Below are 17841 nucleotides of genomic sequence, written 5' to 3' on the forward strand. Positions count from 1 at the left end.
ACACATGTGGAGAGACTTTGGCAAGTGGATATTGTACCATACAGATCTGAGAAATCTGTAACACGATCAAAGCAAGACCATCAGGCTATAGCATTGCTCGAGAATAAGACAGTTCGTACCATGGTGGATGGAGTTCTCAGGTACGCTACACCCCTCCTCCGTCATGACCACATGCCACTCCTGCAGGCGCCAAAGGAATCTGTCATGCCTTTGCTTCGAAGTACCGAGAGACGGCTCTTGAAAGAGAACAGTCGAGCAGAGGCATATAAGACTGAAATGCAGAAACTAATTGATGCAGGTGCTGTAAAGGAGGTTTCTGAGGAGAAACCATCAAAGGAGAGCTGGTACATCCCCCACCATCTCGTCACCCACAATGGGAAGAATCGCATAGTTTTCAACTGCTCACACAAATACCTTGGACAATCTCTTAACCAGTTCCTACTACCTGGCCCAACACTTGGAGCTTCTTTGTTGGGAGTCTTATTGAGATTCCGAGAACGTCCAATAGCTGTCAGTGGAGACATTAAGGGAATGTTTCATCAGGTTCGTCTTATACCTGAGGATCGTCCCTTACTGAGATTCCTGTGGCGAAGTCTGAAGGTAGATGAGCCCCCAAAGACCTTCGAGTGGCAAGTCCTACCTTTTGGGACAACCTCTAGCCCATGTTGCGCTACGTACGCTTTGCAGCGTAATGTAACAGACCATACTCAGCCAGGGGAAGACCTACGTGATTCCATTGAGAAATGTTTTTATGTTGACAACTGCTTACAGAGTGTTGGCTCATCCGAAGAAGCAAAGTCCCTTGTGGATAGGTTGAGGAGCATCCTGGCAACTGGAGGTTTTGGGCTACGACAGCGGGCATGCCCTGACTGTCAACGTTGGAGGGGACAACCATCTGTCCCAAAGATGTCAGATCTACCTCTTGCTCAGCTAAGATTGTTTAAACCAGCCTTTTATTCGACCGGGGTGGACTGTTTTGGGCCGATGCAAGTTAAGATAGGAAGAAGACATGAGAAGAGATGGGGAATCATTTTTAAATGTATGACCATGAGGGCAGTGCATCTAGAGCTCCTGAGTAGCCTAGACACCGATGCATTCCTCATGGCTCTAAGGAGGTTCATTGCCAGAAGAGGAACACCTGCTGAACTGTGGTCGGATCAAGGAACCAACTTCAGAGGAGGAGAAAGAGAACTTAAAGAGGCTTTCTCAAACATGGCCGATGACCTGCGGCAACACCTTGCCAAGCGACAGATAAAATTTCAGTTTAATCCCCCAGGATCCCCTCACTTTGGCGGTGTGTGGGAAAGAGAAATACGCTCTGTGAAATCAGCCCTCCGAGTTTGTGTGAGCTCTCAACCTATCCATGAAGAGGTCCTTCTCACCGTCCTTCTGGAGGTGGAATCCATCCTAAACTCTAAACCATTAGGGTATGTTTCCACAGATATCGCTGATGTAGACCCAGTAACTTCCAACAGTCTCCTGATGGGGCGGCCTGATGGGTCATTGCCTCAAGTAGTCTACCCGAAGTCTGAGAACCTCAGCCGTAGACGCTGGCAACACTCCCAGATCCTGGCTGACCAGTTCTGGGTTAGGTTCATCAAAGAGTACCTTCCTAACTTGCAGACAAGACTAAAATGGCAATCTTCTTCTCCTGAGCTCCTGAAGGAGACAGTTGTCATGTTGGTGGACCCACAGATGCCACGAGCTTTATGGCCAGTTGGATATGTCGTTAAGACCCACCGTAGTGAAGATGGCTGCATAAGATCTGCAGATGTGAACATCAAAGGACATTTGTACACCAGACCGGTTGCTAGAATGATAGTTCTTCCATCGCTACCTTCAGGAGAAGACCAACCAACAACCAAACAGACCCCATCTAATAATTAACATGTTTATTATGGCAAATGTGTGAACACATTTGGGGGCGGCTGTATAAAAGGTTCAGAATTTCATATATTACCTTTATTAAATTTGTTGGTTTCATTTTGGTGGGAATTCAGGAAGTGACATGCCTTTATTTTGAAGAGCCTTTCACAGTGAGCTCACTTCCAGCACTAGAACTTTCCCTTTTTTTTCCTTTTTTTACCTGCATGTGAGACAAGCGTTCCTTCTCCTGCAAGTCATGTTGATGTTGACAGCATTATGTTAATGCAAGAAAGTGAGTCACTTAATGTTTAAGACTGTATTATTAAGTTCCTCCGTTTAATTATGGAATATTAGTTGAGTATTGAATTACTGAAGTGTTTATGTCCAACACGTTTCTTTCCTTTTATGAAAAAATATTTAAAGTTGGTTTGCCTTGATGTTAATGACATGAGGAGTTATTTTGTTGTATTTCATTTCTAGTTCCACTTTATAATTGCTCTAGTGAGTAAAGGCTGACAGTGTCACATGAGTGAGTTATGGCGATCTTAGTTAGCCACAAGAGGGCGCTATTGTTTGAATTTCTCTATTTGATTGTAAGTTGGTTAATTAAGATAAATGTGTTTTGCCTCATTCCCCCTTGCTGTATTGAATGAGAAGGTTCATTAATAATTATGTTTACTGTTTCAGACTGTTGTCAATGCTGTTAATGATTACCATCAACCGAGATTAAAGATTTGGATCTACAGCAAAGGATGCATCTAGCCTCTACCTGTATTCTAACAGATACACCATATTGATAGCCACCTCACCTGGAAAGAGCTAGCTTTAACCAAACCCTCCTTTACAGGTCGTTATTGAAAACTTTCTAATTTCTGTTGCATCTGTGCTATACTTACCTTTACACACACAAACAATTGGTTCTGCTGCTGTTTCTGATACTGTACTTTTTCTCTAGCAGTGCTGCAGCTAAAACTGTTATGTTACCAACTCTGTTGAAAAGGATTTCCTCAATATCTTGATTCAACTTCTCCTCTTTAAGATTTAGTTGTGATTTTTTTTCTAAGAACAATAAACAGTGACCTGTAAATGTGGCATTGTATCCACTGATCCTTTGACCGCAGAGCTCTAGCCATAACAAGCTGTGAGTCAGTTTATTTCAGATCAATAACGCATCCATAAATACCTCCAGATCTCAGCAACACATACACAGAGATGGCAGTTCTGACGCTGAGTTACAGACCACATTAAGTCAGGTGGACCGTTTGTTCTCTTCCTATTCTCTTGTGAATTTACTGGACATGGTTGTGCTAAAAGGAGGTATTTTTAACCTTTAGACATCAGACAGCTCTTGAACATTATTATAATTTTACTGTGTTTTAATCTTCAGATGAAGCTAAGAAGAGGCTCTGGGGCAGCCCACCCGCACAGGTGACTGGCTTCTGTGCGAGGCTGTAGTCATGCTGGTCACCTGTGGAGATCTAATATGGACTGGGTCAGTTAAATTACAAACAGAGCACCGCTGCGATAGTAGCCGGGCACCGTGGCCTTTTACATCATGCTCCACGGTCGGAGATCAGCGGGACATTAGCTACATGCTAACCCGAAGCTAACAGAGTTTTTCTGGGTGTTTTTAGCAAAAAAAACGCAGTAGAGCGACTCCAAAGTGAAGGCACCCCCGGCCTGCTTAGTAACAAAATCAAAACTAGGTAAGCTGAATAAGGATATCAGGCTTTGCTGGTCCACTGAGGTCAAAAATCTGCTAGTCCGCCTTTGTCGACGGTTCCATCTCTGGGAGGGTCAACCGGCGCTGTGTTGACACGGAGCCAAGAGCCATGTCGCGGTACACCAAAGCAAATTATAATTGTTTAGTTGGATCATAACTGCTTTTTCAATAATTGTCCCAGTGAAGTTGAGATTAGAGATTAGTCTTTAGTTATCCATCACTAAATGATCTGATTTCATTTTTGTTATGAGGGATTTAACAGCAGCGCTTTTCAGTGATTTAGGAAAAATACCTGATATCAAAGAGCAATTAACAACTTTCAGTTCATCAGCTTTCAAGCAACTAAAACATTTTTAAAGAACTTAGTTTGTAGGGTGTCCAGACCACAGGCAGGTGAATTCAAAATCATTACTACTGGTATGTCCTCTAGTATTTTAGCACTAATTACACTGAAAGCAGGCCTTCTAGCCAGACTGTTGCTGAGGCTGTAGCCGTGTGTGGTCTGGTTGTGTTGATTGACGTGGAGAAATTAATGATCGATCTGATGTTTATGATTTTCTCAGTGAAAAGGGGAAAAGCAAACTCATCACACTTAGATTGGGATATAAAACCAGGGGCTAAGTGTGTTGGGAGATGAAACTGCCTGCCCACTGTATTATAGTTTAATTCATTTTGAAGGTCATAATTAATGGAGCTGGTCTGTAATGTTTACTGAATGAAAACGCTGCTACACTCGCTGCCAAAGTCACTCGAAAAAAATAGGTGAACTGGGATCTTTGCCTTGTGACCACCAGGGGGCAGTCTGGTGTCTCCTGTAGGTGCTGGACTGTTGAGGAGAAAGCTGCAGTGTCATATAACTAAAACACAAAGTAAAAAGTCTAAAAACTGTACAGTTCCTCAGTCATTACTCAGAATCACACACACACACACACACACACACACACACACACACACACACACACACCACCACCACCACCACCCTCTTAGCCTACATGCTGGTGGAGTGTTTATTAGAAACGTATTGTCGCTTTTATCTTTCCTGAGTCTTCCATGTTGCATAAACACACACACACACACACACACACACACACACACACACACACACACACACACACACGTGTTTATGCGTCGAGAGCTTTACGTCTGCTGTCTTTATTTTTAACCATCTCGCTGTGACTCCGCCCAATGAACCCAAAACCCTTTAGCTGTCTGTGTTTGAGGACAGCGTGTTGGATCAGTGCAGAGATTCCTTCCTCACCTCTGGCTCTTCTGGATCAAACTCTCTGCCCCAAATGCCAAGTCAAGAGAAAATTATCGCTGAGACTGTGCCTGAGACAGAAATGGAGAGGCAGGGCATTGATGAGAGTGGTAGAGAGTCTTGTAGAGTGGGTGTATTTTGTATTGATTAGCATTGTTTTGCCAGCTGATGGAAATTAAATTGCCTTCTCTGTGTTTGTTTCCTCTCCATCTGTCTGCCTTAGTCTTTGCTCTTGGTGACCTTCTTCCCACTCTCTTTCCCAGAGCTGAACCTGTGTGGGCACTCCCTGTTATTAACTCGAAGACTGATTGCTTCTTCGTGTCTTTAAACAATTACTTTTGTCAAAAAGTTGCAGGTGTTTTTTAAATCTTTCTTCTTGCTAATCCTGATGCAACCCTGTAGACTCCACCTGTATCTGTGCAACTTTCTCCATCTGAAAACTACTGGTTTTCCCTTTCTGTGTGTCGTTTGCTCTCCGCAGACGCTGGCCAATAGTCTGCTGTGATGATTGGAACCCAAAGCGGGACACTTCATCCACACACATGCTTATTTTCTATTCACATATTTCTCACACATGTCACAATTTTCCAGATAAGTACTGGAAATGAAACCACTTGACCTCAAAATGCGATAGTGCTTTTTCAGGAGCAGCCTCTTTCTGAACGCGGACGCTGTATCAATGAGGCCCACACGCACACACCCCATGCAGCCTGCTTCTCCTTTAAAAACATATTGATTTCTCTCTTTCACAGGGAGCTTAACACAATCGATTGTAGGGGCCCTTTCAAGATCAGTGCCAGTATAAGCATCTCTTCCCCTAACGCACATGCTGCCGCTTTCCCTCAGGTAATGATTGTCCTTGGGCTGGGGGGAATGGTTTGTCTGCATTTGGAGGGAGAAGGGTTTCTCTTGGCATCCGATCCATCTTCCTCCGCTTTGCTCACCAGCACTGCGGCTAAACGTGTATCTGCTTCTCCAACGAAAATAGTTGCAAATTCAGAGCACATCTCCTCTGACCTTTATCAGCAGCCCCTCCAACCCCTCCACCATCCCTTCTCTACCTGCTAGTGGGTCAATGCCTCGGTGCATTAAACTAGAGCCTTCCTTCTTCCTTTCTTCATTTTTAAATATTATTATTTTTGGCAAAACAAGCCAACAAGGTAGATTCTTCCCATTATTTATAATAAATGTTTGGTTGTTATGAAACCCGGTTTTGTCTGCAGTCTCATTAATCAAGATTCGCTCACTTAGGCTTATAGATCCAAAAAGTTTGAAAGTGATTAGAAAAATCTTTCCTTCACCTACAGGGGGCGCTTTAGCAGAAAGTGAAACAGGTGGAAGTCAAGAGTGGAAATCAAAGATAGTGCTCATTTTAATTTAGCACATGCAAGCAGCCGGCACCACGAAGACTTTATTTCAAATCCATACCCCCTCATCATGGAAACTACACGTATGAGTTCATATGTTGCCGCATTTAAATTTACATGCAAGAATATTCCTCAACTGTATTGGCCGACAAAATCATAAGCGACACTGATTGGATAAACATTGTGGCGGTCTTGAGTTAAGTAACGTGCCACGTGACACGTCATAATCATGTATCATAGGCTGCTGCACTTAACGAGGGAAAATGAAAAAAATGTCAGAAAGAAAATATGAGAGCGGCGCTCAGAAATGAAAAATGCAGAGGATCAAATAACAAAAGCACAAAAATCTTCTGCAGAAAATCCCCAAATTGTCAGGATATTTTAAACCTGCTGCTGGACCCAACAGCAGGTTATAGAAAAGCAAGATGTTCACGATGAAGACAACGGAGCTATGCTAGCTGGAGCGGCAGCGGTTCATGATGCTAGCACAGAGAAGCTGATATTGTCCACTTGGGGGCAGAGGCAGACCAGCTAAGTAGTTTCTGACGGGAGCCCGGCAGAAGGTCCTAGCCAGGTGACGCTGATGGTGGATGCTAACTTAAATCCGGATCCTGGCTGCTGGGGTGAAATGGATGAAAATGACAGAAAATATTGGTAAATCATGGTTAATTCACAAATACCCTATGATTAATTAGATTAACATGTTTAGTTGTTTGACAGCCCTAATTATAATAAATATCTGCAGATAAGAATATAGGATAAGAAGAACCAAGCATTTTTGGTTCCAAACAAGTGTAGCCTATGGGCCCCTGTACACCTTACTCCTCCCCTGGTTATGGCCGTACATGCGCTGTGCGCCGGAGACTTGCATGTGGCTGCTGTGCCACGGCTTGTATTAGAGTGCGGCGTGTGTGTGTGTAGAAAACCTTATTTTTTGTTGGTGTGGCTTATATTGAGGTGCACTCTATAGTCCGGAAATTACGGTACCTCCCTCCTTAGAAGATGAATTCATTAATATTTGTGAAGCTATGTTCAATGTCACTGGCTGCACCCAGACCTGGTTACCGCCAGGCAAGTTAGATTATGGAACCATTTCATTAGGAATTGTCTGAAAACATGAATTAGGCTAATAGATCTATCATGGGGGGTGTTGGTGTCTGAGGCTACTTGCTTCAGGACATGGACACCTTGATGTAATTGATGGAACAATGAATTCTGCTTTCTAGATGCTGTCTGTGTTGGTTTTGATGATTGTATTTCATCAATACTATATGATATGAGCTTATGTTTGTTATATTTGAATATCAGACATGTACCCTCAGGTATCGTCCCTGAGATGCTTCAGCTGGAACCTGAAACCCGCGATGCTGAAGGAAACGAGATAACTCTAAACACTGGTCACCCCTTTTCTAGATTCACACTTCTTCTGTTGTCCGTGACTTCAAACAGGGTTTTTAATTCTGGGAGTCTGGTAGTTTGTCCTAAAGCTGAAGTGGCAGCAGCCGGCTGTGTCACGTCTGGGTGGCAATTTCTTGACCCACGACATGCTGAATCCAAACACGGAGATCAGGAAATGTAAGTAAAGGTCTTTATTACTAAATAATGAAAAAAGTAAGAGACGGGAACCGGCGAGATGCAGGACTGGCAGCAGGAATCCAGGAGAGTCTCTAAGGAGGGAGACAGAGTGAATATATGGCGGAAAACAATGGGAACTTATCTGGAGACTAGTCTTACTGTTACTCGGTAGTAGTAATGGAACGGGAAGGCTTGTCGGGTCCGGGTGAGCTGATGAGATCCACAGGTGAGGTATAGGTTGTCCAGGGGTGGAGGAGCAGGAATGGATGTTGGTTGGTGAGCGGCTGAGAGCGGGCGGCCAGGGAATGAAGCAGTGCGTCAGGTAGAACTGAGATCCGGGCTTGTTCTGGAGCTGGTGATGAGTTGAGAGAAACCTGGAGGGGAGCAGGAGAGGGCATCAAGGTATTTACTAGCAACAGGTTCACAAGAATATAAAACGAGTTTCAGGATCGGGCTGAGGCTGAAGCTACCCAAACAGAGTAATCATCCGGCGTGTTGATGTGTCGCACTGCTCCTTAAATCCCCTAAGCCTGATGAGGAGATCAGCTGCAGCTGGAGCTCTCAGACACGCCCACCTGTGGAAAAAATGCTCAGAAGGAAAAGCCAGGTTACTTGCAGTCAGCTCACCACGGACCATGACAGTACCCCCCCCCTCAACGGACGCCACCCGGCGGCCGAGCAGAGGAGGAGGAGGCGGAGGAGGAGGAAGCCCGAGAGGCCTCGAAGTCCCTGATGAGGTCCGGGTCCGTGATGAACGAGCGGGGAACCCAGGAGCGATCCTCGGGACCGTAACCCTTCCAGTCCACCAGGTACTGGAAACCACGGCCCCGGGGGCGGACATCAAGGAGGCGACGGACAGGGTACACCAGACCACCTCCGACGAGCCTGGCCGGCGGAGGAGGAGCAGGAGCAGGACACAGGGGACTAGAGAGGACAGGTTTAATCAGGGAGACGTGAAAAACAGGGTGGACCCTCATGGACGGGGGCAGAGCCAAACGGACGGTGGACGGACTGATGACATCAACAATGGGGTATGGACCGATGAACCGGGGAGCCAGCTTCCTGCTGGTGTCCTTCAGGCGGATGTCCCTGGTGGACAGCCAGACCTTCTGCCCAGGGGTATACACCGGAGCTGGTCGTCGGTGTCGATCCGCAAGGCGGCGGTTACGGTCTGCAGTCCTCTGCAGAGCCGCCGTGGTCTGGAACCAGGCGCGCCTGGCACGGCGAATGAACTGGGGAGCGGAAACAGGAGGATCTTGGGTAGACGGAAAAAGAGGAGGCTGGTAGCCAAGAACGGTTTCAAATGGAGACAGGCCAGTGGATGCAGACGTATGAGCGTTATGGGCGTACTCTACCCAGGGAAGTTGGGAACTCCAACTAGAGGGGTTGGAGGAACAGACACACCTGAGCATGGCCTCGAGCTCCTGATTCAACCTTTCGCATTGTCCATTAGTCTGTGGGTGGAATCCAGAGCTAAGAGTGACACGGGCCCCCAGGTGGTCAGCGAACTCCTTCCAAACGCGGGACAGGAATTGGGGGCCACGGTCAGACAGTATTTCAGAAGGAATGCCATGCAGACGGAAAACGTGTTTGATCAGAAGTTGGGCGGTTTCGGCAGAGGATGGGAGTGCTTTGAGAGGCACCAGGTGACAGGATTTGGAAAAACGATCAACTACTGTTAGGATGACAGAAAAACCATTAGAGGGGGGTAAACCAGTAACGAAGTCTAAAGCTATGTGAGACCAAGGGCGAGTGGGTATAGGCAGAGGGTTGAGGAGTCCGGCTGGAGGTTGGTTACTGGATTTGTTACGGGCACAGATAGAACAGGCGTTGATGTACTCACGGACATCTTTAAACATGGATGGCCACCAGAAGGTTCTGCGGATGAGAGCCAGGGTTCGACCGACCCCAGGATGAACTGAGAATCTTGCCGTGTGGGCCCAATGGATCAGATCACCACGAACCCTGGTTGGAACGTACATTTTATGAGGAGGACCGGTACCTGGATCTGGTTCAGTTTGTTGGGCCTCCTGCACCTTTCTGGTGATGTCCCAGGCCACAGCGCCCACGATGCAGGATGGTGGCAGGATCGGGGTGAGTTCTGGGTCCTTGTCGGGTGAGTACAAACGGGATAGAGCGTCCGGCTTGGTGTTCTTGGAACCGGGTCTGTAAGAGATAAGGAATTGGAAACGGGAAAAGAATAGGGACCAGTGGGACTGTCGGGGGTTTAGTCTCTTTGCTTCCTTCAAGTATGCCAGGTTTTTATGATCGGTCCAAATAATGATGGGGTGTTCTGCTCCCTCCAGCCAATGCCGCCACTCCTCCAGAGCTAGTTTAATGGCCAGTAGTTCCCGATCTCCGACGTCATAATTCTGCTCGGCAGGCGTGAGGCGACGAGAGAAGAAGGCGCATGGATGGAGACGGTGATCTGAGGGAGAGATTTGTGAGAGAACCGCACCGACACCAGAGTCTGAGGCATCAACCTCCAGGGTAAACTGGGCGGAGGTGTCGGGACGAGTGAGAATAGGAGCTTGGGTAAACTTGTTCTTTAAGTCCTGAAATGACTTTTCAGCAGCGGGAGACCAAATAAATGGTTTGTTTATGGAAGTGAGTTGAGTGAGTGGAGCAGCAGTCTGACTGTAATTCTTAATGAATCGGCGGTAAAAATTAGCAAAACCCAGAAAACGCTGCAGTTGCTTACGTGTTGTGGGAGTAGGCCAGGAGAGAACTGATTGAATCTTGTCTGGATCCGTCTTCAACCGCCCGCTCTCGAGGATGAAACCGAGAAACTTGACCGATGGAACATGGAACTCACATTTCTCTGCTTTCACGTACAGGCGGTTCTCCAGGAGGCGTTGAAGAACGGCTCTGACGTGTTGGCGGTGTTCTGTTGGGGATTTGGAAAAGATCAGGATGTCATCCAGATATACTGTAACGAACTGATTGAGGTAATCTCCGAGGACTGAGTTGACCAGGGACTGGAATACGGCAGGGGCATTTGTGAGACCGAAAGGCATGACCAGGTATTCGAAATGACCTAAAGGAGTTTTGAAAGCAGTTTTCCATTCATCACCCTCTTTAACACGAACGAGATGATAGGCATTGCGCAGGTCCAGTTTAGTAAAGATAGTGGCGTCTTGTACAGGTTCAAAGGTTGAGGAAAGTAACGGGAGTGGATATCTGTTCTTAACTGTAATCTGATTGAGACCCCTGTAATCTATGCAGGGCCTCAGGGAACCATCTTTCTTGGATACAAAGAAAAAACCTGCGCCCAGGGGTGAAGTGGATGGTCTGATTAAACCGGAAGCTAACGATTCTTGTATGTAGGTGGACATACAGACTTGTTCAGGTTTAGACAGATTATACAACCTGCTGGATGGTAGTGGGGCGCCCGGCAAGAGGTCGATGGCGCAATCATACGGTCGGTGAGGGGGCAAAGAGGAGGCACGGTCCTTACTGAAAACGAGGGAAAGGTCGTGGTACTCCTCTGGTACTCCTGACAAGTCGGGAGGAACCGGTGGATCGGGGGTAGGTGCAGCACTGGAAGGTGAAGCAGAGCGAAGGCAGTTGGTTAAGCAGTGAGAACTCCAAACGACAACCTGAGACGTTCTCCAATTTATTTGGGGATTATGGGTGACAAGCCAGTCATGTCCAAGAACTACAGGAGAGTGGGGAGACGGAAACACAAAAAAGGAAATACTCTCCTGGTGGTTACCTGATACCAGTAAATTTACAGGCACAGTCTGGTGAGTGATGGTGGTGAGTGTACTTCCGTCCAGGGATGATGCTTTCAAAGGAGTTGGAAGAGGAATAGTGGGGATATCCAGCTTCTGAACGACTGTTTTATCCAGCATATTGCGTTCACAGCCTGAATCCAACAGGGCCTTCAACATACAACTGCCTTGGTTAAACATAATGGCACAGGACAGAGTACAGCGGGATTCCGAAGTCTCATTCGCACCCACCAGTATTCCCGGAACTACTGGTGGACCTGCCCCTTTTAAACGCAGGGTGCAACTTGAGAGTCGGTGACCTGGTTGACCACAGTAGAGACAGAGGTTAGAAGCGAAGCGGCATTGTCTCTCCTCTGGGGTTAATTTTGTTCTGCCTCTCTGCCTGGTCTCGTCTCCAGATGGCGCCGTAACTTGTGGCAGAAACTCCTTGGACTGGGTTAGTGGGGGAAGGGATACTGGAGAACCCCTAGAACGTTCCTTGAGACGCTTTTCTATCTTAATTGCTAAACTTATAAGCGATTCTAGGTCGGGGGGTTCTTGGCATAACGCCAACTGATCCTGGAGGCGATCGTTTAAAGCCTGGGTGAATGCTCCGAGGAGTGAACCGTGATCTAAAGAGGAAACCGCTGCCAGTGTGCGGAACTCTATCGCGAAATCGGCTACGGTCTGATCTCCCTGATGGAGATTCCACAACCTTTTTGCGATTTCAGCTGGGGACTCAGAATAGTCAAAAGTCTGGTTAAATTCGGACAGAAACCGTGAGAGGGAACCACTCAGAAAACCGGCATCACGACTCCTAGCCTCGGCCCAGTCTAACGCCTTTCCTCGGAGTAATCCGATTATGTAAGAGATCTTAACTGAATCTGAGACAAATGCTTCGGGCGATCTTTTAAAAGCCAACTGACAGCTAAACAAAAACCCTCTGCATCTGCCGAACTCACCGGAATAGGTCTCCAATGGGAGAGAGCTGGGTATCCGGAAGTCGATAACCGGAGACGGAACCGGATGTGCGGACGGAGGAGAAACAGGAGGTGACTGATCAGACGGTTCCGGGGGAGTTAGCTTGCTAGTCAGGCGGTGCAACACGTTGCTCACATGGAGTAGCCGTTGGTGGGAGTCAGATACCTGTTTCAGCAAACTATGGATGGTGTGTTGATGACGGGAGAGGGTTTCGGAAACGACAGGCGGGAAGTTAACGGACGAATTGGATTTTGCAATGGAGTCAACTTGTGGCCGGATGATTCTGTCACGTCTGGGTGGCAATTTCTTGACCCACGACATGCTGAATCCAAACACGGAGATCAGGAAATGTAAGTAAAGGTCTTTATTAGTAAATAATGAAAAAAGTAAGAGACGGGAACCGGCGAGATGCAGGACTGGCAGCAGGAATCCAGGAGAGTCTCTAAGGAGGGAGACAGAGTGAATATATGGCGGAAAACAATGGGAACTTATCTGGAGACTAGTCTTACTGTTACTCGGTAGTAGTAATGGAACGGGAAGGCTTGTCAGGTCCGGGTGAGCTGATGAGATCCACAGGTGAGGTATAGGTTGTCCAGGGGTGGAGGAGCAGGAATGGATGTTGGTTGGTGAGCGGCTGAGAGCGGGCGGCCAGGGAATGAAGCAGTGCGTCAGGTAGAACTGAGATCCGGGCTTGTTCTGGAGCTGGTGATGAGTTGAGAGAAACCTGGAGGGGAGCAGGAGAGGGCATCAAGGTATTTACTAGCAACAGGTTCACAAGAATATAAAACGAGTTTCAGGATCGGGCTGAGGCTGAAGCTACCCAAACAGAGTAATCATCCGGCGTGTTGATGTGTCGCACTGCTCCTTAAATCCCCTAAGCCTGATGAGGAGATCAGCTGCAGCTGGAGCTCTCAGACACGCCCACCTGTGGAAAAAATGCTCAGAGGGAAAAGCCAGGTTACTTGCAGTCAGCTCACCACGGACCATGACAGGCTGTTTCTCCTTCTCTGATATTATTGAGCCGAGAACCTTTCACACCAGTGTGTTCTATTGCTAAACACACCAGTGCTTAATAAATGGAGGATGCAGGGAAGTGTGGTGGTCTCGGCTAGACCGACAACTGGACGGTGCGATGGTTGCTTTCAGTCCAAAACGTGTTGTTGGTGAAGGTTTTTAGACAAATGCAAGAGAACCAGTTTATTAATGTTTTGTTTGTATTTTAATCTCCACAATTACTTTATACCTATACTATGTTAGAACGTTGTTAATTGGCATGAAAAACTATTTTAAGCTAATTCATTTTCCAAATTTGCAATAGCAGCTATAAGTTTGAGGGGTGGATTTGATGTCTAGATCCTCCCAGTTGGATATCTATGAGACTGTGTGGAAAGAGAGATGTTTCAGTGGCAGAAGAGATCAGTAGGTGGGTCATGTTTATTACAGCTGATTGGTTTCATGAAGCCAGGGACTTTTGGAAACTAGAAAATATTGATCAACTTAAAGTGACAGTGTGTATTTTTCCTGGCGATAGGGGGCAGTAGATACCTAAATCGTTTAAAGCAAGCAGTATTTTTGTGTTGGAGTAAGACTTTACAAATGGATGCCTATTAGGGTCAAAAAGCCCTAGGGATCGGAAAATTTAGCAAAATAACAAGCACATCAGACTCCCTTTCATCACTGGCAAAAAGTGAAGAGGTAAATGTGTAAAAACAACTAAATTTAAGAATGACAAAAGTTTTGTAACCGTTTGTTACAAATCAGCAAATGCATTTGGTCCTCATGGGCTCCCGTAGATGGAAACATGGCATCTAATGTGGCATCACCCAGACTTAGACCCGCTCTCATGTATTTTAGACCAGGTTTTTATGGTTATTTATTACAAAGCCGTCAATATTTTTCAACAACTGGTCATCATTTCATTCATTTTCTACACAATTTTGAAGGATTTTTCCAGAAATTATTGGTTAAAAACTACACTTTGTCTCTTTAAATCTGACTTTGACTTGACTTCTGTTTGTATAGATAGATATTTGTATATAGTGCTCTGTGCAGAAATATCTAATTTATTATGTTTTGATTTGGTTATTTGTTAAATAAACAACATCATTTTTTTTCTCTTTTCAAAAAGTTGCTTCTGACTCCAGAAAGTAAGCAATAGTCAACAGAAGTTATGAAAATAGCAGTTCCCATTTCCTCCTTAAAATCTGACACCACAATGACACCTTTTATTTATAGTCTGTGCTGGTATGCCTCCCTATAAGTAGAATGTGAGACCGTCAGGCATGCAGTCGCCTATAGATTCAAGAATGAAACTAAACAGATTCATGACGGGTAGGATTACACCTGAGAATATTTAGGATCCTGCCAGGTCAGTCTTTTATCAGTTTTATCAGTATTTCCTGATATGTAAAAGTCTGATTTTTATCTCATATTTGAGCTTTCGAGCAGCACATCCTCAGACAAATTCACAGACTTTTGCTGTGCCTCTGCTGTCTGAGCTGCACCGTGGTCATTTTAACATCTGAGAATAGCTGGCTGCTGTGGCCAAACAACCCACTAATGAAGGCAGCTGGAGTGAGAAATGGCCATGCTGCTATTCACCAAATCAATGCAGAACAATTACAAAAAAGCTTCCTGAGTTATATTAACTTTGGAGCTTATAAACGACACCTTTCACTGTGAAGTATAGTCACTCAATTGGTAAAAATTAAAAAGTTAAACAAATATTGGTTGGGTGCTAATTATTATTTGCAGTTTAAGCTTTCATTGGCTCAGAAACGCACGGGGCCTTTACATTAGGCCTCAGTGGGACAAACAGCTCTGTCTGTAAGAGGGATTAACACGAGGAATTTCCTATTTGCCAAACTGAAACTGAACTCTGACTGGCATCTTTATAGATTAGAACTGATTTTCATTTAAACACACAGAAAAACTGCCACGCAGTCTTTAGTGACCTCATTCTTTTTTGCTCTCCTTTAGTGGCCATGTCCAGCTTCAGGGACTGCATCCTCCCAAGTTACATCTTAAGGCCGATGACATCACAGAGAAGAAACCAGGTGTCCAAATTCAAATTCAGGAGAAATAGGCAGGTTTTTGTTCTTGTAACCAGGGGCGGTGTTAGGCCCGGCTACTTGGGCTGAAGCCCCGGATCTAAATCGCGGAAGTAACGTGCAGTACCAAAGTCCAACAGAGAGGGAGCAGCTGGCAGTAGTTTGTATACAGCCTGCCTGATCCTCCACCACTGAAGAAGAAACACTTCAGCAGCCGGCTTCTTCTACAGTCTCTGCCTGAAACGCATGAGTGAAGATGGACATAAGGACGTTTTTTAGACCAAAAGTACAACGACAGAACCCCAGCTTTGATGAGACTGGTGCTGACTCAGGTTTGTGAGTCTTATTTGAAAATATTTGTTGTGCTGCTGGTTTGCCTAAAGTTAGCTTACTATCAGGTAAAGTTGTTGGAGAAAGAAAGGGAATATTTACTATCATCTCACACTAAACACTAACAGGAACAATACTCTGCCCTGAATATGCTCAATATGTAGCTTCAGATAAAAAATTATGTGGTATATGACATGTATGATGTTGACCAGTGAGTGTCACGTACGTGTGTGTGTGTGTGCGCGCGCATGCGCGCGTGTGTGTGTTAAGCCCAGGATCTTCTTCAGTCCTAAATCTGCCCCTGCTTGTAGCAACAGTAGTTTATTTGCATTGTTGCATTTTTAGATATTTTTGTTGCAAAATCAGGAAATATCCTCATAAAAAAGCTTGTATAGTAGGTCCCGTATGTCTTCATGTAGTGCAACTTAGTTTAGTTTTAACTTCTGTTTAGCGCTGTCGTGGTTGCTAGGAGACAGGGTGAAGGCTGAGGTAAAGGCAGCTACACCATTCAAACACACAGTGGCTCACTTTTGGTCTTAGCAGCACAGGAAGGACCTGGCCTGTGTGGACCGAGTAGGCCGGGTCCTTCCAAGGATGCAGTCCCTGAATTTGGACTCAGCCAGTGTTTACGTGGGAAAGCAGCAGCTCAGTAGGAGGAGGCAAAGCGGGTTGTCCAATAATCGAAAGATTGCAGGTTCTATCCCAGCTCTGACCAGAGAATGCTGCTGTTGTGTCCTTGGGCAAGACACTTAACCCGCCTTGCCTGCTGGTGGTGGTTGGAGGGACCGTTGGCGCCAGTGCTTGGCAGACCTTGTCTTTGTCAGTGCACCCCGGGCAGCTGTGGCTGCATCGTAGCTCATCCCCACCAGTGTGTGAATGACTGTTGTGTTGTGAAGCGCCTCGGGGGGGGGGGGGGGGGGGGGGGGGGGGTTAGAATCCTAAGAAGGTGCTACACAAAAACGGGCTGCATGGTGGTGCAGTTGTTAGCACCATTGCCTTGCAGCACGAAGGTTGCAGGTTCGAAACTCGGCTCGGCTGCGGCCTTTCTGCGTGGAGTTGCGTGTTCTCCCCATGCATGCGTGGGTTTCCTCCGGGTACTCCGGTTTCCCCCACAGATCACAACATGCCTATAGGTTATAAACTGTAAGTCGCTTTGGATAAAAGCGTCGGCTAAATAAATAAACATAAACATAAAACAAATACAGACCATTTACCATTTACATCTGAGGGTAGGCGTAACAAATCAGCAAAGGCATTCATGTGGTTTGGTAATATTTGCTCTTATTAACAGTAAATAATGAAGACTTACTCCATATGTTATTTATTTTTGTAAATCAACTTTTTTTTTCATAATCATATATTTTGTTTTATGATGCCACCAAGGGCAGCCAGTGGTCACCCAAATAACATTTTAAACACTTTCTGAAGACATAACCTGTAACCACAAGACAAAAGTCAAATTTGTTAGAGTAAATGCATTATTACAAAATGGCTTTGTTTATCTGTTGTTGTTGTTGTTGTTGTTGAGGCTTCTGGACTCTATTATCTGCAAGAATTTTTTGTCCTCTTTTTTTTGGAGCAGAGCGCGTCCCATCAGCTTTCATATCTTGTTATATTTAGTTCATCTACATTTTAACACAAGTTAAATCAGTAAAAAAAAGTCTTTTCCCACCACATTTCATTCAGTTGCTGACGTTTTAATTACCTTTTTTTCTCTGCTGTACTTGGTTGGAGTCTAAACACAACATTCATGACCGTCTTCAAGTGCATCGTGGGTGAACTTGGCAATAAATTTGAACAGTTTCAAAGGGAATGCATAGTTCAGTTGAACCAAACCTGTTTTTTCATTAAAAAGCCTGAAAAGACACAAAGGGAGGCCAGTCTCATAATCCTACTTAGCTCACTGCTAAGTAACGTATTTTAGTAGTTCAGTGTGTTGGATTTGGTGCTCAGAATTACATGTGTGGAAAATACGGAA

The 17841-nt window shown here is 45.6% G+C and overlaps 1 protein-coding gene across 2 annotated transcripts; it reads left to right on the plus strand.

Annotated features, from left to right (window-relative positions):
- Positions 1–120: 120 nt before the first annotated feature.
- On the plus strand, positions 121–16765 carry LOC129163508 (uncharacterized). Of its 2 annotated transcripts, XM_070551677.1 has the most exons (3): positions 121–2713; positions 5600–5693; positions 15463–16765. In XM_070551677.1, exon 1 carries the CDS (start codon positions 121–123, stop codon positions 1885–1887), a length of 1767 nt encoding a protein of 588 aa, XP_070407778.1. In that variant the 3' UTR covers positions 1888–2713; positions 5600–5693; positions 15463–16765. The 2 variants fall into 2 exon arrangements, with proteins under 2 accessions (XP_070407778.1, XP_054597289.2); XM_054741314.2 differs by lacking the exons at positions 5600–5693; positions 15463–16765 and having other exon boundaries at positions 121–2158; positions 2554–2957.
- Positions 16766–17841: the final 1076 nt, after the last annotated feature.

The sequence above is a fragment of the Nothobranchius furzeri genome, chromosome 5 (assembly GCF_043380555.1).
Source record: "Nothobranchius furzeri strain GRZ-AD chromosome 5, NfurGRZ-RIMD1, whole genome shotgun sequence".
NCBI lineage: Eukaryota > Metazoa > Chordata > Actinopteri > Cyprinodontiformes > Nothobranchiidae > Nothobranchius > Nothobranchius furzeri.